The sequence below is a fragment of the Herpailurus yagouaroundi genome, unplaced genomic scaffold (assembly GCF_014898765.1).
Source record: "Herpailurus yagouaroundi ecotype Mexico unplaced genomic scaffold, PumYag 77, whole genome shotgun sequence".
Classification (NCBI taxonomy): Eukaryota; Metazoa; Chordata; class Mammalia; order Carnivora; family Felidae; genus Herpailurus; species Herpailurus yagouaroundi.
Genome location: NW_024412388.1, coordinates 13,504,358 through 13,526,629, shown reverse-complemented (window position 1 = coordinate 13,526,629; position 22,272 = coordinate 13,504,358). Strand labels below are relative to the sequence as shown.

Genomic DNA, 22,272 nt, shown 5'->3' with positions numbered 1-22,272 from the left:
ATATGGTCCTCCTCCAGCCCCAGGACACAGTGAGTGCTCAGTAAGCGTGCTTCTTACTAAGAGGACAGACGGGAAGGGCCAGAGGCTCGAGAACCCCATTCTCTGCTCTTCTCCAGAAACACCCACCCCGGGGTCCCTCAAAGACACAGCAGGCTGCGCTCACAACATATGGCTGCAGGGCCGCTGGGTGAGGGGGCGGGGCGGGAAGGGGGGGAGGGAGGGGCAGGTGGGGGCAGGGAAGAGGAGGAGGAAGGGTGTATTTAGGAAAAAAGAAAAACCCACACAAAACCGACAGAATTCCAGCCGATTATTCCTCCCGCTGCTGCAGATGTACATTAATGCAGGAGGAGTGGGGGACGGAGCTCCGGGCTGGGGAAAGAGAAACAGCTCGAAGTTCCTTTTAACAAGCCCTTGTCTGGCTTGATCTTGTCACTCTAAAGAGGGCCATTGAGAGGTATTCATGCGTCGGCCCTGGGGGGACAAAAGGGCCCAGTATATATACTGACTGTTCAGTTGCCGGCAGGCCTTGGGGCTTTTGTCTAACCTTCCCTTAATAAACTTTTGGGAAGAGTTCATCAATCCGCTTCAATAGCTGATGTTCTCATTTTCAGAGAGAGAAGGAAAATAGCAGAAGGCCGGCGTGGGGTTTTTTTTTTTTTTTTCTTTTTTTCTTTTTCTTTTTCTTTTCTCTTTTTTTAAGGAGGCATTCTCAATAAGAAGGTGAATGGGAGAGAGAAAGGGAGAAAGCCTGTGGACACCCCACTTTAAAGGCAAAAAGAACACATCACAAGTACAGCCACAAATCCTAAATGGGGGCCCAGACAAAACCGCTATTCATCGGGGCCCTGGAGCAGGCCTCCGGCCGCCGAGCAACAATCTCTGGGCCCTCTGGAGCCCCGTCCCCTCGGCAGAGGTGGGGAAGACTCAGTCCCAGCTGTAGGGAGCGGGAGAGAGAAGGAATTTCTTAGAAGGAAAGTGTGTATTAGAACCAGCAGCAGGCAGGAGCCTGCCCTCCAGCTTCTGTTTTAGATCTGGGGTCACCTGGTTGCCTTCCCATCAGGCGTTTTTGTTTGTTTGTTTGTTTGTTTGTTTGTTTTAACTGGTGGTGTTTTTCTTTATTGAGGGCAAGGTGGGTGTGGTTTTTGCTTCTGCCTCTAAGGCCACGGGGACCTCTACCCTCAGGTGGGGTGGGCTTACATCCCTGGCCTCTCCTGGAAGCCTGTATCTCCTCCCGCCCCCCCCCCCCCCGGCCCCACACAAACCCTGGCTTTGCTTTGGGTGATAGGAAAGTGCTCCCATGGTCCTCACCAAAGGAGGGAGCTCTGGAATGCCCCCCACATTCTTCGCTGCATGGTAGGGGGCGGGGCATGTGGGGTGAACGGGGAGTCCCTACCCCAGGGAAGGAAGGGCGTCCCTCACATCCCTACAATGCCGGGCACCGCGCTAGCTCTGACTCTGGGTGTCACTTCTCACCATAAGTGCATGTTCTAACACACCTTTTCCTCGGCGATCCCTTACATTTGAAGGGATTCTTAATAATAATAGCTAAAAAGACTCCTGTGACTACTACCAATAATAACAGCCACCAGTGGGAGTGCTCCTAGCAGGTGCCAGACATTGCTACGAGCCCCGTGAGATGGGGGCCTAATTAAAACGCCCATTTTCCAGAAGGGGGAGACTGAGGCACAGAGGATAAGGGACTGGCCCACATCGGACAGGCAGGAGGGGCCAAGGCAGATCCCAACTGACTCCAGGCTGAGTCTGGAATCGTGCCTTGACCCCCACACCGTTCCGCCCTGGATGAAAGGAACCCGCGGGAGGAAGGAAGTGGATGAACAAATGAATGACTTCTGCCCCTGCCAAGCCTCAGAGGTGGGTCTCCCAGGGCCCAGTTCGGCTTTGCAGTGCATGCTCTCAGGCGCACACACACACACACACACACACACACACACACACCCTCTGCAAGTCTCCCCAGCGGCTCTAGTTCAATGTTTTACAGGCTTAATGAGTGTTGACAAGTTTAATGAGTTTGTTTTAAAGAGGGGAGGGGGAACCTGGTCAATTTGAGATTTCCGAGTCAAATGAATTAGTGGAGACCGCCAGACTTCAGCTGACAGGTCTGGAAACCCTCCCGCCGATAGCAGCCTTGGGCCACGGACCCTGGCTCCCCTCGCTGGGAGCCGGGCCCCACGCCAGATACTGGGGGTTCCGGGGGCCTTTGAGCGGCCCTCGGGTGCCCAGGTCCCAGCCGAAGCCCAGCTCCTCATCCTGCAGCCCCCTCCCCTGCCAGCCCACCCCTGATGGCCCCCCCCCCCTTCTGCTGGACTCTCCTCCCCCACTGGGTCCCCAATGAGAAATTTGATTCAAACCCAGTTTGGCACTTGTTTGCATATTGATTGCGTGGTAATTAAGTGGCTTCATCTGCGGAGGGGATGCGCCACCTGCATTTCTAAGCTTCCCAGGCTTGGGCTGGGACCGGCCGCAGCCCTTGCCTCTAACCGTGGAAACCGGAATCCAGGGAGACCAGCTTCTGGCCGCAGGAAGGGAGTACGTCGTCTTTGTTTAACACAGTATTTGGTTTTTGCAGAGAGATGAACTACGGGGGAGTTTGCACACACCCAACCAGCTCCCGACAAAATAGCGGAATGAAAATTAAATCATAGAAGTTATGCCAAAGCTAAAGGGATACCTATGCGCTTCTGGCCTAGGAGCTGATGTCACTTTGGCACGGTAGGCACCTGCAAAGCTAGATTAGTTCTCACCTTGACTGGCCCCTCCTGAGCCACCCGGGGGCTGACATGAGTCCTGGACCCAAAGCAGGAGGGGCCCGGTTCAAACTCCTTCTGCCTCTTTCTCCAGTCCCGACCTTGGGAACCCTGAGCCTCAGTTCCCTCATCTGTAAAATGGGATTAGCAAGATCTGTGACTGTGGGGCTTACGGGGGACGTGCTCCTCCCACGGTAAGTCCTCCACAATCCCGAGGTGGCTTTCCAGAGCTGCCTCCCAGCTGAAAGTGAGCACGATCTCTTCATCTCTAATGATCACAGCCTTGCAAATGAGCCCCCCCACCCCCGATGTTGGGTGGTGTTTTCCCCCCTCCGCTAGCCCGGAGAAGCCAGTGACATTCTCAGGCGCCTTGCCACTCACCAGGAGGAAGTGGGTGAGTGGAGACTCGGGAAAGAAAAAGACACCGCGTCCCCGTGCGTTGGTTTTACTTATTTGGTCATGTCGTGTCATCCGTTCAGGGGAACAGAGTTGGAGGCGACGCATCTCAGGCTGGGTCACGGCGTCCGAGTAGGATTCCAGCTGCACCCCCTCCAGCTCCCTCGCTCTCTCTCACGCACACACACGTGTAATTGTTTATTGGCTATTTCCCCCTGGGATCGGGCACCCCTCTCCTTCTTTAAGTTTCCCCTAACCTCTGGTCCAAGGTGATGGACCTGTAAGAAGTGATCTTTCCAGGAAGAATTTCTTTACCGACTCTGTTTTCCCTTTGCAGCTGGGCGCACGGGGCTGGGGTGGGGCGAGGGGTCACTCCAAGTCAAGTGGGCAGACCCTGTGAGCCGCCCCTCTGGACAGGGCTGTCGTGCCTCTCCGGCTATTTCTTCACTTCCTAGCTCTCGCCATTGTTCAAGGCTGCAGCCAGCTGCAGTGTTAATCTTTGACGTATTTGCAATCCCAGGAAAGAAAGGCCCGCATGCGACAGGGCTGGGCTGGGGGCCCGGGGAACAGGCAGAGGCCGAGAGACACCAGAAGGAGGAGGGGGATGTGCGTGTGACTACCCATGCGTCCGCCCGGCTCACCCTGGCATTTAAACCTTTTTGTCTGCCACTTAAACCTTTCCTGGGGAGCAGTGGAAAAAGGCTGGACTGAGAAGGCAGTCCTGGTGTCCCTTCCTGGCTCAGACACTTACTGGCTGGCGACTTCTGCCTTCCCCAAGCCTCAGTTTCCCATCTGCAAAATGGGGGCAGATGCATTGAAAACACACTGACCTGCACCTGTTCCTGGTGGAACCGACACAGCCCCACGAGAACACGGATTCCTTAGTCTCCAGTGACAGCCCCGGGGACATTCCGCCGCACAGCACCGACAGAGGCACACCCGTATCGACGCAAACCACACACCCCTGAACACGTTCACCCCCAGCCGTCACACTTCAAGTCACAAGGACCTACCCACACGCGCCATCAAATGAAGACAAAGCCCCCCCCCAACCCCATCTATCCAAGACCCACTCTCTTCCTTCCCGACTCCTAAAATAGTGCCCACCAGCAGCCGTGCATACACAGTAAACAACAAAATACACACACAGGCAAGAACACTCCCTCAACAGAGTCCCAGCGTTTACCTTCTGACACACTCACCCCCAAGGCCAACTGGGATTTCTCAGTTCAGAATCCCAAACACAAGTCATGTATGTGGGCAGGGCCCTCGCGAGCGAAAACGCGTCAGCAAGCCCTCCTGCTGAATCTTCTGTTAATGACAAGCCCTCTGCTCCAGAGATAGGGAAGCCACTTCCCAGGGACACAGCATGCTGTGAATTAGTGGAGGGCAGCCCAAGGTCAGATGCCTGCCAAGAAGCTGGGGTGTGACAGCAGGAAGCGTTTGTGGCACCCGAATTCAGGGCCTGGTTCTGCCACTTGCCGAACCCTAGGGAACTGGGCAAACCTCTCTGAATTCTTACTTTCATCGGCAAAATTGGGATACTAGGTCCCTGTGGGGCAGGGCTGGGGTTGAGGCGGGCAGTGACAGCAGGGGAACAGAGCGCCTGGCCGGGCTCCTGACCTATAGTAGCAGGAGGTGAGCAGGTTGAGAGCACAGGCTACCAGTGAGATGCACCTGCCCATCTAGGCTCACGGAGCCTAGGCACCTCCTTCTGTCTATAAATGGGCATCTTAATAAATAAGCCCTTCCTTAAGGTACTCTTGGCAGGATATCACGAATGCACAAAGGTGCTTAACCCAGGGCGTGGCACACAGTCAGCGGCCGGCCGACGGGCTATTCTCCTAAGTAGTAGATGTTCAATAAACGGCTGTTGCTTTCCAGCCCCCCCAGGTCTCCCATCAAATATCACCTCCCTGGGGAGGGGCTCCGTGATCACCCATCACCTCCCCAGGCAGCCACTTCCTACTGCTCTGCTTTATATTCTCCGAGTCCTTGTCCACCTTCCCAAAGTCTTCCCCGATTCGTGGACCTGTTCATTGCCTCCCTGCCCCCAGGGCGAAAGCTCCAGGACCTCGTGCATCTCGAGGCTGTACTTCCAGCCCCTAGAACAGCGCCTGGTGCCTGGCACGTAGTGGGCACATTGCTGCTGTGGGAATAAACGGTGTTGTATCTCCACCTTCCCGGGGCACTAGGGGTGGGGGGGGGGGGGGGTGGGGGGGGGGGGGCCTCCTGTCTCCTCCCACTCCCTGCCCTCCCTGTGGGCGCGCGCACACACACACACACACACACACACACACACACACGCTCTGTCTGTTGCCTCCCTTGGGAATGTGATTCCCAGCTGCTGGCCCAGCCTTTCCACTGCGGGCGGGATTCCCTTGCTGCCTCCTGCCAAGGGGCCCGGTGAGCCTTGATGGGTTTACCTGGGTGTTAATCCCCCCCAACAATCCCCTCTGGCCTGACCAGACAGCCAGCCTCTATTCTTGTCCTGGGTCTAATTAAGTGCCTGAAATGCCACTTCCCCTTTCAGAGATGAGGCAGGTAAAGCCTAGCCTGCCTGGAGCTCTGCTTTGAAGCAGAGGAGGCCGGAAGCCAGGGCAGGTGCACAAGAGGAAGGAGGAGGTGAGAGGCACTGAGGGGGCCAAGGGGAGCAGTGGGGGGGGGGACTTCTGCTGCCCCTCCTTAAAGAGGACAGACACCTGCAAATCTCCTACCTCAAGATGCTTAACCTTTTGGGGACCCCGAGCCCTAGAGACCCAGGGAAACGAAGGATCCCTCACCGGGGAAACGTACACGTACCCACAACCGGGATTCAATTCTAGGGTCTCATGCTCACCTCCAAAGCCTCAGTCCCCAGCTTAAGTTGCTACGATGCCATTTTAACTATATGTATCTAGGTCTAGATGGAAGGACGGAGGCATAGATACAGATACAGATGTAGAGACATAAATCCCGACAGCTATACCCCCAAACTCAACAAGACCATCTCCGGAGGAGGAAAAGGATTATCTGCCTTAATTGTATCTGCTTTTTCTATCATTTGAACTTGGGCAAGCACATGCTACTTTTGTAATAAATCTTTATGAAAAAATACGCACATGTATTTTAGAGGCTTCCCCTCCCCATAAAACAACCTGCATTTGGCTTGGGAAATTCTTATCTGAGAAATCTCCACGGGTCATCTGTCCTGCACGAATCGCTTTCAGGTTTTCCACCGCATTGTGAACACACACTCCCTATGTGCCGGCCACGTTTTCTGTGTTTCGACCTGCGCCCCTGTTGTGGTTTCTAGCCCCACCGGACGGGTGAGAAGACCAAGGCTCAGAGATGTGAGCAGCTCATCCAGGGGACCCGCGGGGTACGGGGGGGCTGAGATGAAGGGGGGGGGTCTGGGAGGCCACGCTCATGCTCGAGGTGTGGGCAGGAGGGCGGCACAGCAGGACAGGCAGGGGGCTCGTCCTGACAGTCCCCTTCTTCCTAGCCTGCTGCCCTTACTGATCAAGACCCTCAGCAGGGGCAGGTGACAGTAATAAAAAGTGAGGGACCCAGCGGCTTTGGATGAATGTTCCATTCATGGTGCCTGGTTTGAAAGTCTGGAGATCGGGGTCCCTGTTCTGACTCTTTCCTGATTTGCTGTGCAACAAGGAACAAGCGTCTTCCCCTCCCTGGGCCTCAGTTTCTCCATCTATAAAACACAGTGCGGCAGCAGACCAGTGACTCTCAACTGGGGTGGCCAGCAGACTGACCAGAGCCCTTTACCCAAAAAGCCACGCCCCTCGGATGTCCCAAACCAAGGAAGTGCCCCTGTGTGCACACTTTGCAAAAGCCCCCGGGGGGCTCTGCCACACAGCCCTCCGCCTTCCTGCCTCATCGGATCTTTCCGTCTCCCACACTCTGCACTGAATCCTCCCTCCAGGGCCACGCCAGGACGGCACTGCAGTCTGGCCCCGCCACGGGTACCCCTCCCCAGTGAAGCACAGAGAGGGTAACTGGCCCCCCCCCCCCCGGGTCACACAGCAAGCTGGGCAAGCACTCAAAAGGTAGACCCCAGTGTCTGGAGACCGGCCATGCCTGTTCTCCCAAAGAGACCTCCCGGCCAGGAGAGAAAGTTCCCTAATCAAGGGAATAGAAGAGGAGTGAAATCATTTGTCACCAGATAAGCAATATCAGCTTATCTCTGAAGACCAATAACCACAGCCCCGGGCTCTGATTCCAGGCGTAAACACAGCTTCTCTCGCCCTCCCCCTCCTCCAGAGTAGCCTCCATTGGAGGTAGGCCCCCTGCTCCCCGCCCTGGGACAAAGCCCTGCCTCATCAGAGTTTCCTCCTTTTTTACTTCCTCCCCTCCAGTGCCTATGTGCTCAGAGTATCAGAGCTCAAAGGGTCCCCGCCGGCCATATCACCCCTGAAGCTCTTGCTAGGAACCCCAAGTCTCCACGGAACTCACTTTGAAAACCACTAGGCTGATCCTGCCTTGCCATTGTTCAGACAAAGGGGGAAGGACCAGAGAAATTAAGTGGCTCCTTCAGGGTTACGTGGCAGTTAGTGCCAAAGCCCGGGCCTGTCCGTGGGGGCCATTCACATGGGATCTGAGTTCCAACCCCAGCCGCCATATTGCAGTTACTTTCTGTCTTTCTCCAAGTCATTTATTTGTCCTTGCTACTCAAGGGACTCTTCCCAAGGAAGATGGCCAAGTCTGTGACATCTGTCAAGTCTCAAGATCCCAGTAGGTGCTCATGGGTGCTGGGACTGTGGGTGGTAGTGGGGGGTACTGGCTGGAGCCATAGTCTCCCCTGGGCCAGCCTCCCCTGGGCCAGGCTCCTGAAGAATGGAAGGGAGGGGCTGGGGGCTTGCAATTATCCCAATGGGACAAGAGTAGCCAGACTTGTAGAAGACTTATAGAATGGTCTTCCTTTCCCTCCTTCCTTGAGCTAATCTCTCGGAGCCTCAGTGTCCCCCTCTGTGAAATGGAGCTTAAAAAAAAAAAAAACAGTATCACACATTAAACACAAAGGGTAGGGGCGCCTGGGTGGCTCAGTCGGTTAAGCGTCCGACTTCGGCTCAGGTCATGATCTCGCGGTTCGTGAGTTCGAGCCCCGCGTCGGGCTCTGTGCTGACAGCTCAGCGCCTGGAGCCTGTTTCAGATTCTGTGTCTCCCTCTTTCTCTGACCCTCCCCCGTTCGTGCTCTGTCTCTCCCTGTCTCAAAAATTAAAAAAATAATAAAAGTAAATAAAAAATAAACACAAAGGGTGACGAACTGCAGGGATGGAAAAGGGCCAGATTCCCCAGGCCCTCACCCCTGGCCTTCCTGGAAGCAAGACTTCAACCCGCTTCTTTGGCTGTTCTGCAGGTGAAGCTGCCAGAAAACAAGCGTTCCCTTCCCCTCCTTTGGCCTCAACTCATGCCACGCTCTCTGGACCTCAGCTTTTCCATCTAGAAAATGACCAGATGAGCTCTAAGGCCTGTTCAACTCCGGCTCACCCTTTGGGATCCCAGCCCCGTCCCTGTCATTGTCCTGGGAGCCAGCCACAGGCTCAGCACTCCCTGCTGAAGTCCCTTCCTTGGCTCCCCACTGCTCTTGGAACAAATCCCAGCTTCTTAGCTCAGCCTGGAGAAGCCCCACCACCTGGGCTGGGCTGGGGGGGGGGGGGGGTGGGGGGATAAACCCCCCCCCCAGCCCAGCCCACAGGAAGTAAGGCTTAACAGACCTTCAGACCGTCATGATGAATGGATGAAGAGTCTAGATGCCTTCAGGTCACTTCCAAGTCACTCGAGTCAGTGTACAGACCTCCCCTATTTCAAGAGAACTGGGGGGGGGGCAGCTATTCTAGGGGAGAAGGTATGATTGGGGGACTGTGTCATATACCCTCACCTGCTTCCTCTCCGCCGGGAGGATGTTTCTACTATCTCCTTCAGTCACCAAATAGGGCTCACCTTGACTCTCCCAACCCTGCCCACCAAAGCTGGGAGGTCCCCGTTTGTTTGTTTCTGCCTTCTTCACCCCCCATCCCCCGCCTTCTGTTGAATGAGCTGCCTCCAAGCCCCACTTATTTCTTCTAGATCAGGGAGGATGCCACTCATTTGCACATGGCTCAGCACCTGCCCGGACCCCAGCCCGGTCACAGTCCCAATTCTTTCTCAAGTCATAGGGGAGTGGCCTTGGAGGACAGGAGGAGGTGGAAGGGACTGGAGAGTTCTGTTTATCTGGTCTCCTAATCTGCCCTGCAGTTTCTATAATTATATCACCGACTCTTCTGCAGTTGACATCCATGGGACAGTTTTGCAGATGGGGACTCTGAGGCTCCAGGGGCACCTCACTCAAAGTTACCCAGATCTTTCGGTCAGGGGACGGGGCTTTTCTTTGTCCTTAATCCCCCTCCTCGCTGAGGCCCCAGCTCAGGCACCTTTCCTAGAGCATCTCAGGAGTGGCCTCTGCCCACCAGATGTCCCTGATCACAGAACCACAGGTGGCCACAGCAGGGGACGACTTTTGGAGACCTCTGGACCCAGCTCCCCAGGTTCATGGAGGAAGGGAAGGGCTGCGAGCCAGAGCCTGGAGCCCAAGCCACCGCAGCCCTTAGCGACAGACACACCAGCCTTGCCGGGGGAACTTTCTCCTCTCCGCCAGCATCCCCTCCCAAGAAAGCCACCGACCGCCTCGCAGACGGGCCTTAACTCCTTTGCCCCGCACCCCGCTCCGTGGGTCGCCGCCCGGGGCAGCTGACCCAGCAGAAGCCCAGGGACCAAGCCCTCCACCGCCAGCTTCCCTCGCCCGAAGCTTAGTTTTTGTTGTGGGGTTTTGTGCGTCCTGTTTTGTTCCGTCTCCCCGCCCCTTCCCCCGCGCGGCCGATCCCCTCGCTCCCCTCCCCCCCCCCTCCCCCCAGGGCTCCCAGCGTGCCCGCTCTTGACTTCATCCACTAAGTCAATAGCCCGGGCGCGGGCAGCCCGCTCCCCCAGCTCCCCCCGCCCCGCGCCGCCCCCGGTTTTCTTCTCGGGATAATGGGGGCTCTTTGTGGCCTAATCAGCCTCCTGAGGGGCCGGGAGGCCCGGAGCGCTTCCCCCGCGGCCGTCGGTGAAAATGAAAGCGGGATTAGGCCGGGGCCTCGGCCCACACCATAGTAAAGCGCCACCAGGCATTCGCCCCTTCAAAGCCCCTTTCGGGGGTTTGGTTACTTTATTTCTAAAGTTGTTTGTATTTCTAAAGTGGCCATTGAGGCGCGAGCGGGGACTGCGCCGAGGGGGGGGGGGGGGGGCGGCGGTCAGCCCGGGGAAGGAGAAACCCCTGGAGCCTGCCCCTCCCCCTCCTCGGACCCGCTGACCAGTTTCTGAGGCGCTTTCCCGGCCCTTATTTCCTCCTGCCCCAGGAGGTGGAGAGGGGCTGACAAGCCCACTAATCGGATGGGGAAACTGAGGCTGGCCACTGCAAGTCACTGAGGCAGGGCTCCGCAACAGAAGAGCTACCAGCATTCAAACCCACCACCAGCCAGGAGGGGAGAAGGGTGTGTGTGTGTGTGTGTGTGTGTGTGTGTGTGTGTGTGTGGCAGGGAGACGCAAGGGTGCAATTAGGGGGGTAATCGCCCCTGTGGCGCTCAGCCCTGAGGGCACCAGCTACACCTCCGTGGTGTCAGCTGCACCAGCTATGGAAGGGAAAGTCCCAATCCAGAAACCGTCCGACCCTCAAGGGAGGAAAGGAGGTTCCAGAGCCTCTTTGCTTAGGGTTCACTCCCAGCACCTCCAGTAAACCCTAAAAATGCCAGCGCAATAATTCAGAACCTTCCCCATCACCCAAGATGGGAGGGGCGGCATTTGCAGGCGGCTGGAGGGACCATAATAGAAGAAGAGAATGGAGGAGACAAAAAGCAGTAGAAGAAAGCAGAGGGGCATCTCCTAGCTTTTTCTCGCGGGGGCACACACATACACACACACACACACACACACACACACACACACACACACACACACTGGAATTTCTTTTTTTCTATTGGACTTCTCATTCTCCTGAGAGTGAATCCGAGACCCAGAAGACCAGGTGTGGAGAAAAACTTGCAAAGAGGAGGAACGGGGGTGGGGGTGGGGAGGGGATTAGTACAAAATAAGTCCTGGGTTCCTCCTTCTGCCGCTGGACCAGCAGTTGGGGTTGGTTCTGTGGTTACAAGAGACTGCAGGAGACAGGAGGCCTTCTGCAGGCTTGCGCTGGGAATGACAGAGTTCCAGAAGGTTCCTTAGAACTCCCCCTGACCTCTACCAACCCCAGAGTTGATGCTCTGGAGATGAACTCTGAGCCTGATTTTTGTGCAGCCCAGATAAACCTGATGCAGACCGCAGGACAAGTTTCCAGAGAACTGGAGCGCGCTTGATTCCAGACGCACAATCTCTGCGCAAAAGTATACGCAACACAGGACATCCCACGAAACTTCCCCAAATGTTACCTTCTCTCCACTTTCCCCAGGCACCTACAGACCCACAACTGTAATTTGAACCCACGTCCAAGAGTGGACGCTCTCCACCTGTTTCCCCACAGAGGCTGGGGACCGGGGGAGGATCCTGCAGAAAGGTAGCTGCCCATTCCACTGGGGCCCCGCTGGGTCTGGGTCCCGTGAAAAGACCCCAGAAAAGTTCAGGCTGGAGTTTTCCAAGCTGCTTCTCCGGAGGACGCCCCACGCCTTTTTCTGTCCTGTCCTAGGGGCTGTTTGATCTTTTTTTTTTTTTCAGTGGCAAAGAGCACAGGGAAGGCGCTTGGGAGCTCAGGCCCCAGGCCGCCCCTCCCTCCTCCTCTTAGCTGGAACCCTGGGCGCTTCCCGTGCCCTGTCTTCCAGGCCTGTGACCCCCCAAGTCAGGTTGGGGGCTGCCTGCCAAATCCAGCCCGGGCCCCAAACACATCCTGTTGTTGCGTGCAGTCACGCGCACACAGACATACAGACAACACTCACAAACACCAAAACACACAGGCAGCCTGGCAAGGGGGCGAGGCGCACTCAGAGATCCAGGTAAACATGCACACAAACAGGCGCTGGGGCACATCTCTTCATCGTAGGCTTGTTCATTTTCTGTCTCAACCACCTGGCTCAAAAGTCTCTGAAGGCAGAGACCTTCTTGGTGTCTCAGGTGCTCCTGGGCACTTATCACAATGCCTGGCACAATGCATAGTAGGTGCTCAACAAAATTTTACAGACTGAAGAAATTCACCCTCTGAAACAATTCTTTCTTTTCTTTTCTTTCTTTCTTTCTTTTCTTCCTTCCTCCCTTTCTCTCTTCTCCTTTCTTTTCTTTTCCTTCCCTCTTTCCCTTCCCTTCCCCCCTTCCTTCCTTTCTCTCTCTCTCTCTCCCTCCCTCCCTCTTTCTTTGACAAAAAAGGGGAACACCACATTTGTGCTTATTTCAACCTCAGAAAGGACCCTTCCAACAACCAAATGGGGGTGACTGGGTGGATACTGCTGCATGCTTTGGAAAGGGGTGGCAGCAGCAAGGGCCAGATAGAGGGCAGGCTTCAGGCCTCAACACCCCTCCTCCAATTCCAGATCCTCATCCCGGGCTCTCTCATCCAGGAGTGTCTGGAGAGACACTCCCTCGAGAATATTGGAGTCACCAGGAAACCTGCCTGTGTGAAGTTCCCAATGGGGCATGGCCTCCAGAGGCCCAGAGACCCCTTTATATGCTCCCCGAAATTCTGTCTGTACGAACTTGTGTGGTTGGCCAGTTTGTTGGGTGTTATCCAATTCCCAAAGGGGTCTAAGGTCCCCCCAAGGAGGACAAGAATCTTTGACTTAGTCCAGGGCTCTGGCTTTCATAGGAGGAGACCGAGAGCCAGAGACACTGAGCAAGTTGTCCAAGATTACACTCTAGTGAGTTGGGGACAGGACTGACACTGGCACCCTTCCTTCCCAGGCCCACCACGATGCCCTCTGCCCTCCCTGATTCCTCCTGCCTGGCGCAGCTGGGATCGTTTGGGGACAGGGCAAGCGCAGGAGGGGGGAATCTGACCCTCCGGCCGCTGGTAACCTGTGGGTGTGAACTGGGCCCAGAGCAGCCAGCCTTGTAACGTCACCCTTGCTCACCCTCTCACCCTCCAGTCTGCGGCGTGGGAAGCCAGGGAGTGGGGATGCCGGCCTGCGCCATTTCTTCCCCAAAGCCCAGAACTTAGAAGGGGCGGCTGCGAACATCCCGAAGGCGGGGAGCCTCACTCTCCTGGCTGTGAAACCCCGACAGGCCCGTTTAAGGAGCAGCGCTCCGAATGAGGGCCCCCGCCCTTGCTCCGGGTCCCGGCTGGACCAGGCTCTCGGGCCGGCCCCTGCTCAGCGCCCCGGGTCGGAGCGCGGCGCCCAGGCCCCCGCCTCGGGCTCGGCCTCCCTCCCGCTCCGCCGGCCCCGACTCGCTCGCCTCTAATTAAGCGGCGGGATCGCAGCGAGCCGCCGGGCCACGCTGTAATATGATGAACTGCCTTTGTGCCAGTGTCACCGAAAGCGCTTCTGATAAGGGGAAGCCGCGGAGGATCAAAAGGACGACAGCGGCTCGCCCGCCTCCCGCCGCCGCCCGGCTCCGCGCGCTCGCCCTCTCCGCCCGCGCTCTCCCGCGGGCTGCCTCGGGGGCCTGCGGCTTCTCCCGACCCGCCCGTCCCCGGCCAGCCTTTCGGGGACTCGGCGTCCCTTTGTCTTCCTTCCTGCCGCTCCGCGCCTCCCGCGGCCCCTCCGCATTTCTCGGCGCCCTCCAGCGTTCCGGGCAGGTTCTCTACCCCCCGCGCTCGGTCTTTCTCGCTCCAGTTTTCCAGCGCGCAGCGTTCTCTCTCTCTGTTCTCCTCCGCTCTGCCTCTCTCTCGTACCCCCTCTGTGCCTCTGTGTCTCCCCGGTCTCTGCTCACCCCTCCCTTGGGCTCGACCTGGGCGCAGGCCCCCAGCGCACAGCCAGGGCCCGGGCGACCAAATCTTGGACCATTTAGCTGACCCGCAGTCTCGGAGAAACCTTGCGGACCCTTCCGCAGCAAGCTTCCGGGGCTCTGCGGCTCCTGGAGGTGCCCAACTGAGGGCCAGGCTGGAGCGCCCAGGCGCCTTGGGATGCCCTAGGGGCTTCATGGAAGCACGGCTTGGGGCGCACACAACCTCCCCCCATCCCTCCCCAGGCTGCAGCGCCGCGAAGCCTTGCCTCACCCCGGGGGCTGAAGTTCCAAGTGCAGCCGACCCCCCTCTGGCATATCATATCCCCTTTCCTACACCCCTTCCTTTGGCCCCCACCTCCCCTCTGCCCTAGACCCTTTCTCTTCCTCCTCCGGGCCCCTCCCCTTCGCAGGCTCCCGGTCCCCCCTGAGCTGCCTGCGGACCCCTTCCCCGCCTGGCCTCTGCCTACCCAGCTTCACCGTTCCCTTCCCCCCACCCCCACCCCACTTTGTTTGAAGTTTTGGAGAGATCTATCTACTAATGGCGACGTTTCCCCCTTAGGTCACCGTTCTGCCTTGATTCGATTTGGGAAGGCAAGTTCCCTCCCTCCCCCTGCCCGACCCCAGCCGGGGCCAATCGCTCCAGAGCGGGTCAGAAAGCGCTGACCCCATTTCCACCTTTTCCTCTTTCAGCCAGAGTTGGGAGAGGAGGGGGGGGGGAAGGGAAGGCCTAGGACAGTAAAAACTGAGGGGGGCATCCCCACCTTCCAATCGCCTCTTATCCCCATCCCCAACCGGGTTTCCTAATTACCTCATTAGTCTGGGATGGGAGAAGGAGACGAGCTATTTTTCCTGGAATTCCTGGAATGTGCCCCCCCCCTCTTAGTCCTGGCCTTCAAGGCCCCAGAGCCCCTGGAGAATCTCCCCTTTGGGGTTTCTCTTCTGTGCTCTTAACAGTTGGAAGGCTTCTCCTCACCAGGCACTTCTGTGCCCCTTCTGTGGTGTGAACTCTGGCTTTAGGTGATTGTACATTTCATGTTTCTTTAGGTGCCCATTAGGAGCGAGGCCTCATCAACGTTGCTGATGATGACAAACACAAGATCTCCTTTGCTCAACTCTCTATGTATAAAAAATATATATGTTTTTATATCGTATTATTTACATAAAATGTAATGTGTGACAACTATCATTTTCAGAAAGGCATTCTTTAAAAAAAAAAAAAAAAAGCCCAAATAATCACCTTACTGCTTTAAGGCTACTGTTATATGTGCTTTTAAATCCTTCCATGTAAATTCCAGTGAAAAATTTGGAAAGCTGTGAAAGGGGAGGGGGCGGCGGGGGTGGGGGGAGGTTAATCCGGGTTTAACGCTGCGATGCCGTCTCAGGACCAGGGTTATAGCCTGATTGCGTTATCTCTTCCCAACATTTGAGACGCCCATATTTCACCCAGCCAAATAGCTCCAAGAGCCGCGCAGATGGCTGCCGTGGTCGCGCCTCAGGAAAATGTGTTATTAATATCTAAATAACTTCCCAATACTGTCTGGTAAATCTCCCCTCCACCATTCCAAATGATGAATTCGTTTGAAGTCTTCCCCCAGCCAGCCTCGTCTTTTCAATGTCTCTCTCTCTTCTCTCTTCTTCTTAGCCAGGCTTATTTCAAACTGGTAAATATCTAATTCCTTTCACGGCTGCGCCGCGCACACGAGTCTTTTAGGTACAAACGCCTCGAAACAGCCGGTGTGTGTGGCGGTGCGTGCCCGGAGGTGAACATAAAACCCGCACGCCTCCGCGGCGGGGGACCCCCACCCCGTGTAGAAATGCGTCCGCGAGGCTGGAGCCGCGCCGGAACCTCAATCTGGGAGCCCAGCCCTTCCCCTGCGCGCCCTGGGGACCCTGGCCGGGTTCCCCGTGGAGACCCAAAGGCCTTCCCCCGCGCGCCCTCGGCACCCCTCCGAAGGCTTCCCTCGCTCTCTGGGGCGGATAATTACCCTCCGCTCCCCTGTTCTTGTCTCAAGTTTGTTTGCTAAATGTCTTCTATTAGATTATGCTCGTTCATTCCCCCTCCAACCTTATCTCCTTCTGTCTCCACTCTCCTTGCCCGTCACACTCGATTTAGGCACGAGTTTATCTGGCAAACAGTTTGCCGACTTTGTTTATTTACCGCGGGTTCCGGGGCTGCGAGCGCGCGCGCGAGCGCCAGTGTTTGCCTTTGTAATAGTTAGATCTCATTGTTGTTCTCCGTGAGTCTCCGCTCCCTCCTTCCCCTCTCGCGGCTTCGGTTGGGGGGGATGCAGGGAAGAAAGGGGGAGTCTTGTCAGCCCAGTGTGGGCTCGCCCCTCGCCGGGAGCCCCCCTCCTGCGGGATATTCCCCCACCCCCGCCCCGCACGCCCCCTCTCCGCTCACCCCATCCCCCCACCACCCGGGCGCGGCGGAGGCCTCGCGCCCCTCCCTCTCCCCCTCTGGTCTCACCACTGAGCTCAGCCTAAAGCCGGGGAATTGCCTGACACCCTCCCATCTTCCTCCGAGCCCCCATTATGCGAAGCTGATCCCCACTCTGAACAGCCTCAAATCCCGCCTGGACTCTGTTTGATTAGATTGCCAACCCGGGGTAATCCTTTGATTTGGTAGAGTGTCAATTACCTTTCTCTAAACACACATTTACGGAGGAGGGAACTTGTTGGTTTAAATCAATGCAGATTGTTTCTTGATAAATGGACTATCTCCGTCCTTTCCCGGCTCTCCCGCTCCCAAGGCCCCGCTCCCTCCGCGCCGCCTCCCTTTGCCTCGGCCGCTCTCGCCTATGCGGTCAACAATGCCCCTTCCAGGTGTGAAGCCGGGGGAAGGGAAAAAAGAAAAAAAAAAAAAAAAACCGGTGTGGGCTGAGGGGAGCCGAGCCCCCCCTTCCCCTATTCATGCGCTCCCCCGGAGCCTAATTAAATTTAGCAGGTCCTTGTACACACAATCAAAACAGCTTCCTCCAGTGTAGCGAACGACCGAAAACCGCATTAGCAGCTATCCGCGCTGCCAAATTAAATTGTTTCCCACCTCCTTTTACAAGTGTCTAAAACCCACACTCCGGGGCTCTCCTCTCCCTTCCGATCCTCCTCCGTCATCTGCCACTCCACACCTGTACGTTCGCGGCTTTAAAAATGCATGAAGGAAAGAGGGAAAGAAACACAGATCTGCCTTACACAGCAGCCCCCTCGGCCCCCACCTCGGACGGTCTTCCCGACCCGGGGAAGTCAGCAAAGTCTCCGCCCGGCTGTGACCATGGCACTCTCCCCCACAGAGGAAAATGCACCCTCTTCTTTTCAGTTTGTGAGTCCCCCCTCTCCCTCCTTAGTTCGTATTAATCGTGACCTCTCTGGGCGCCGTACCCCAGAGGCCCAGATGGAGCCCCACGTCTGATCTGGTCAGTTTCAGCCTACGTTTGTGCAACGTCAGAGGCATGAGGTTTGGGGGTGCTGATTACTATTGACACTGCTCCTCCCCCCCATTTCTTTACACTGGCCCCCTTAGTTCCCCCAGAGAGATGGCTCGACTTTTTGCAAACCCCTATCAAATTTCCCAGCAGAGTCTCTCTGGGCTCAGGCTAGGCAAATCTTTTTCTTCTCTGTCCCTCCTCCAGTCCTTTCCCACTTGGGTCTCGGGCCTGTCTCTCCCCTGGTCCTCGGAGCAGGGCTGAGGGGAAGAGGGTCCAAGTGGATGAGGGCAAAGACTGTCCATGTCCCTCTCCAGGTGAGCAGAGCGTGGCCGGAGCCCCTCTCCGCAGCGGTCTGAAATTCTCACCACCAACAATCCTAATAACTCGGTCTTAACAAGGATAAGAGAAAAAAAAAAAAAATACGAACAGCCTCATGAATATCAGCCCAAGGGGAGCAGGAGTGAGCTGTTCAGAGATGAAAGTGCACAGAAATAAAAGCTCAATTTAATCTGCTTTAAAACCCTTCAACTTAACGTTTGTGCTTCAAACTCTGAGAGTGAGGACTGATTGCGGATAAATAGTTTCTTACCATGCCTGGAAGCTATTACACCCCTCTCCAACACAGTTTCCTATTCAGGAGTCCCAGTTTTCATTACCAGCTCTAATAAGTCTTAACATTATTAAATGCCAAGCGGACGATAGGGAAAAACGGACTCAGGGAGGGATCTCTCTTTAGCGCTTAAAGAGGAGAGCTCTTAAACCCCTTCTTCCAAGGCTCCCCACCACGAGAGGGGCAACCCCCGGAGAAAGCGTTCGTCAAGAGCAAGGAGCCAAAACAAAGTTCGTGGGCGCGCACCCCTCCCGTTGCTCTGCGCTTTGAGGGGTCTCTGCCTCTCCCCACCTGGCCGGCTCGGGTGGAGGTTAAGGGGTCTTTTCACCTCTAACTTGGCCGTGAAGCTGATGGCCGGGGCCCAGGAGGGAGAGGAGAGGTTCCCACTGTGGGGGGGGGGGGTGGTCGCCTGGGATGCCTGCCCAGGTACTCAGGGGGCTGATGTGACTTGTCACCAGATGGACAGGCAACCCTCACTCATCCCCACGGTCGCTCTGCCCATTCACACCCACGTACGACCACCCTGCACAGCCCCACGGAACCGCGGTTGCACAGAATACAGCCCCACGGCACCACGATCCAGAGGGCCACGGGCAAAGAGCCACACGGAGAGTCACATGCGCTGACACAGCCACCCAGCCCACACTCCCGGCGCCCAACATGCCCACTGTCACTCAGAAAACTGCTGGGCTTTCTGGATACCAGACCCACGGGTGCCATTTCATTTCTGCAACTCCTCTCCAGACTCAGCTCCTGGGCTCTCTGCCTCCTCCCCGCAAACCCCTGGGGAACTGAAGCTTCCTGGTTGTGCTGCAGGGAAATCCTCTCTGCAGCGAAGTTGCCGGTTAGCTGGTTTCGTAAGCCCTGACCAACACCAGAAGCGCAGGGCCTCCCTGGAGGCGGAGGGCTCCCCAAAGCCCACCCTTTCTATTCCCTTCCCTTCCTTCTTTCTCAGGACAGACCGAACTGGACAAACCCCAGCCACACACACGCACACCTAACGTCTCCCCAAATAAAACCAAACCTCCTTCCGCCTCTCCCCCGGTACCTCCCAGAAACGGCGTCCGCCGCGTGGTAAGGCACCAGGAAAGAGCCCTTCAAGTTCAATGTGCCCCACCCCACAAAAAAAGGAAGTGCCCCTAAGCCGCTTTCTGCTACAAACTGAAGTAAGGAGTGGGTCCCCCCACAGGGGGTCGCAGGGCTCAGGGCCGCCTGGGCCAAGCCAGAGGCGCTCCTTGGCGGCACAGGACCCCTTCCCACTGCAGACCTGAGGCTGTGCGACAGGCCCGGCGCAGCGGGGTGCCAGGCGCGGCTCCCTCCCTTTCTTCCCTCTCGCCCTTTTGTCCCTGGCGGGACTGGGCTCCACTTGGGGCCCTGAATGTCAATAGCCCGCCCCTTCCCCAGCTCTAGGCTGCTCTCAAAGGGGCTGCCCCTGCCCCTCCTCCCACCTTCCTCCTCCACCAGGCCAGTGGGGGCTGGGCCTCCCTGGGTGTTGTCTTTGGAAGCGGGCTTTGTCTCTGAAGTTCATCTTCAAGGTTGGGAGAGCCTGCTGAAAACTGGGGAGAGACCCGGGCTGGGAGTTCGCAGGACGCAAGGAGGGAGGTACCTCGAGAAACCTCTGCAAAGAAATTCCAGCCAAATGTGCTCCTTCCAAGTTCCCAGGTTCGGGGCGCTTCCCCACTTTCCACAAAGCTACTGTTTTGCTGGTTCACAGGAGCACTGTCTTTGCTGTCTGCCTGCCTGCAGCCCCCCACCCCTGCCCCGGCCCCGCATGCCTGCTGGGGGGCTTGCTTCTTCTCCCCAGCCAGCCTCCCCGGCTCTGGCTCTGGTCTTTCTGTCTCTCCTCCATGCCCCCACGGAAGACGCAGTCTCAGAGAGAACTCCGAGGGGAGGGGGTAGTGAGAAAGACTTCCCCTTCTCCCGAAACTTCCCCCGCACCCCCCGTCAATAAACAAAAGCACGCCCCCCTTTCCCGGGGCGTGCAGGCGCTTGAAAGATAAATGCCTTCCCTAGCAGATCCGGGGGGGGGGAAAAAAGCCGGGCGCCAGGCTCAGACTCCCGGCAGCGGCCCAGCCGCGCTGAAAAGTGGGGAGAGTGCGAGGAGCGTCCGAATCTTTCTCCTCGCCGAGACCTCCCCACCCCGGGCCTCTGGGAACTTGGCCCCTGCCTCGTGCGCCCGTCTGCACCCACTCGGCGCTGCCTCGGTCCGCGCGCCCTGACAACGCGAGGCTGAGGGTTCGGCGGCGGCCCACGCGGGCCTCGCTAATTTTTATTGATTGCAGCGGTCAGTCAACTGTCAGGCAGGGTTTCAAGGGACCGTTTAGAGAGCGTGTGCGGGTCTGGTTAACAAATTCATTTAGGGAGCCGCGGGCCGGCTCCTCCTTCCTCGCCCCCCACCCCCCGCCCTTGCCCAAGTTTCCTATAAATAATAGATCCACGCCGGGACCAGCCGCCAAAACGCCAGCGCCGGAGGACACACGCGCCGGAGGGCTCGGCGAGGCCCTGCGCGCGGGGCTCGCGCACTCGGCGGCGCGCAGTGCACCAACCTGCCGCCGGCTCCCCGGGGAGGCGGGGTCCGTCTGCGCCCCGGCTCCGCGCCCTGCCCTGGCCCCGGGCGCGCCGAGGGGGCGCTCTCGGCAACCCTCGAGGGGGCTCCCGGCTGCCCCCCCCCCGCCCCGCCCCCACCCCCGGAGGCTGCGAGTCCTCCCGCTGAAGTTCGGTCGCCAGCCTTGGGCGGCGGAAGCGCAGCACCGGCCCGCACGCTGGCGGGTGGGGACGCGCGGCTCCGCCGTGGCGTCCCCGGGGAGGCTCCCTACCTTTGTCTCCCAGGATGCCGTCGATGCTGTGCTTGGCTTTCTTCTCGCCGTCCTCCTCCTTCTTGTCCGCTTCATCCTCCTCCTCTTTCTTCCCGAACTTGATTCTGAGCACGCGGCTAATCGAACTCACTAAACCTCAGAAATTCAAAGGCAAAAGAGCGAGTATAAGTCGTTGGGGCAGCGGAGCCCGGCGCGACCTGGGCCCCTGGGAGAAAGCCGCGCAGCCCCCCCCCCAACACGCGGCAATGAGATTCACACCCGCTGCCCCCCTCCCTGGTTAAGCGTCTCTACCTAAGGACAGTCACTCGCTAGGGAAGCTGACCCACCTGGGGCATCTCACAGCGGCTTTCCTATACGCATCCTTGCACACACTTGTGCCCTACACCCGCGCATCCCCTAGATACACTCACACCCACACCCACTCCCCCAGGGCCTTCCCGGAGGCCCTCCAGCCCCTGTGCTGCGGTCTCCACACTCAGGTGTGCGGCCCAGCCCTGCGTGCCTGGCCGCCCCTGCACACGTGCCCCTGCACACGGACATCCCAGGCCGCTTTCTGTCTCGCAAGGCAGGATGCTGGAAGGCCCCCACATCTGGGGCCCATTGCTGGCTGGTGGCACTAACGAAACAGAAATTGTGACTTGGGGAAAGGGGTCCAGGGAGCCCACCCGAGATCAACCCTCCTAGGATAGACCCATCTCTCTAGGCCACTTCCCGCAGAAAGTGCCCAGGGAGCTCCTGTTATCACCCAGCCTTATAGGATTAACTTTTTGCCCCTTCCGACCCTCCTTCCGTTCTCTCTTTCTGAACTTTCTTCTCCTTCCTTCTTCCCTCGCTTCATCTTCCTTTCGGTTTTGAGTCCCTCCTGTGCCCCAACTCTCTCCACGCTCCCGTCCCCCTTGCTCCCCCCAACTTTCCTTCAAGCTCCGCGTCATTCAGCACCTCCTGTCCTCCTCCTTCCACCCGCAGCCCCGAGCCCCGAGCCTGAACCGGACGCCGCCGGCCCAGCTGCCTTCTCACCTGAGGGCACCGTGCTGCGGTCACAGTGCCCATCCTTTAGCAGCCGGTCTCGGATCTCCCAGCTGAACATGCCTGGGTTTTCCCTCTTGTACTCCTCGATCTTTTTCTCCACATCCGGAGTCGCCACCTGCTTCAGAGGTGGAGGTGGGAGAGCAGGAGCGGAAAGATGGGGTGGGGGAGGGAGATACTTTTAATATCAACCTCCCAAGAGCCCCAGGCCAGGCTGGTGGCTCTGGTTCCCATCCCCCCCCCCCACCACCACCACCGCCCCCTTCTGAGATTGGCCTTATCCCTTCACAAAACCTGAGCCTGGTTCCCAGGAAGGCAGCTGACTGAGGGCCCAGGGAAGTGATAGGTAAGAAAATAAAAAGCTA

General features: G+C 57.6%; 1 protein-coding gene across 3 annotated transcripts in view; it reads right to left on the bottom strand.

The window, feature by feature from the left end:
- Positions 1–22,272, bottom strand: part of PAX7 (paired box 7) — a 99,722-nt gene that overhangs the window by 74,043 nt on the left and 3,407 nt on the right. Inside the window, exons 3-4 of one of the 3 annotated variants that reach the window (XM_040462805.1) lie at positions 21,899–22,028; positions 20,882–21,016 (exon numbers count right to left, since the gene is read on the bottom strand). In XM_040462805.1, coding sequence (XP_040318739.1) covers positions 20,882–21,016; positions 21,899–22,028 — 265 coding nt within the window. The remainder of the gene's footprint in view (positions 1–20,881; positions 21,017–21,898; positions 22,029–22,272) is intronic. The other 2 variants (XM_040462826.1, XM_040462816.1) reach the window with 2 other exon arrangements.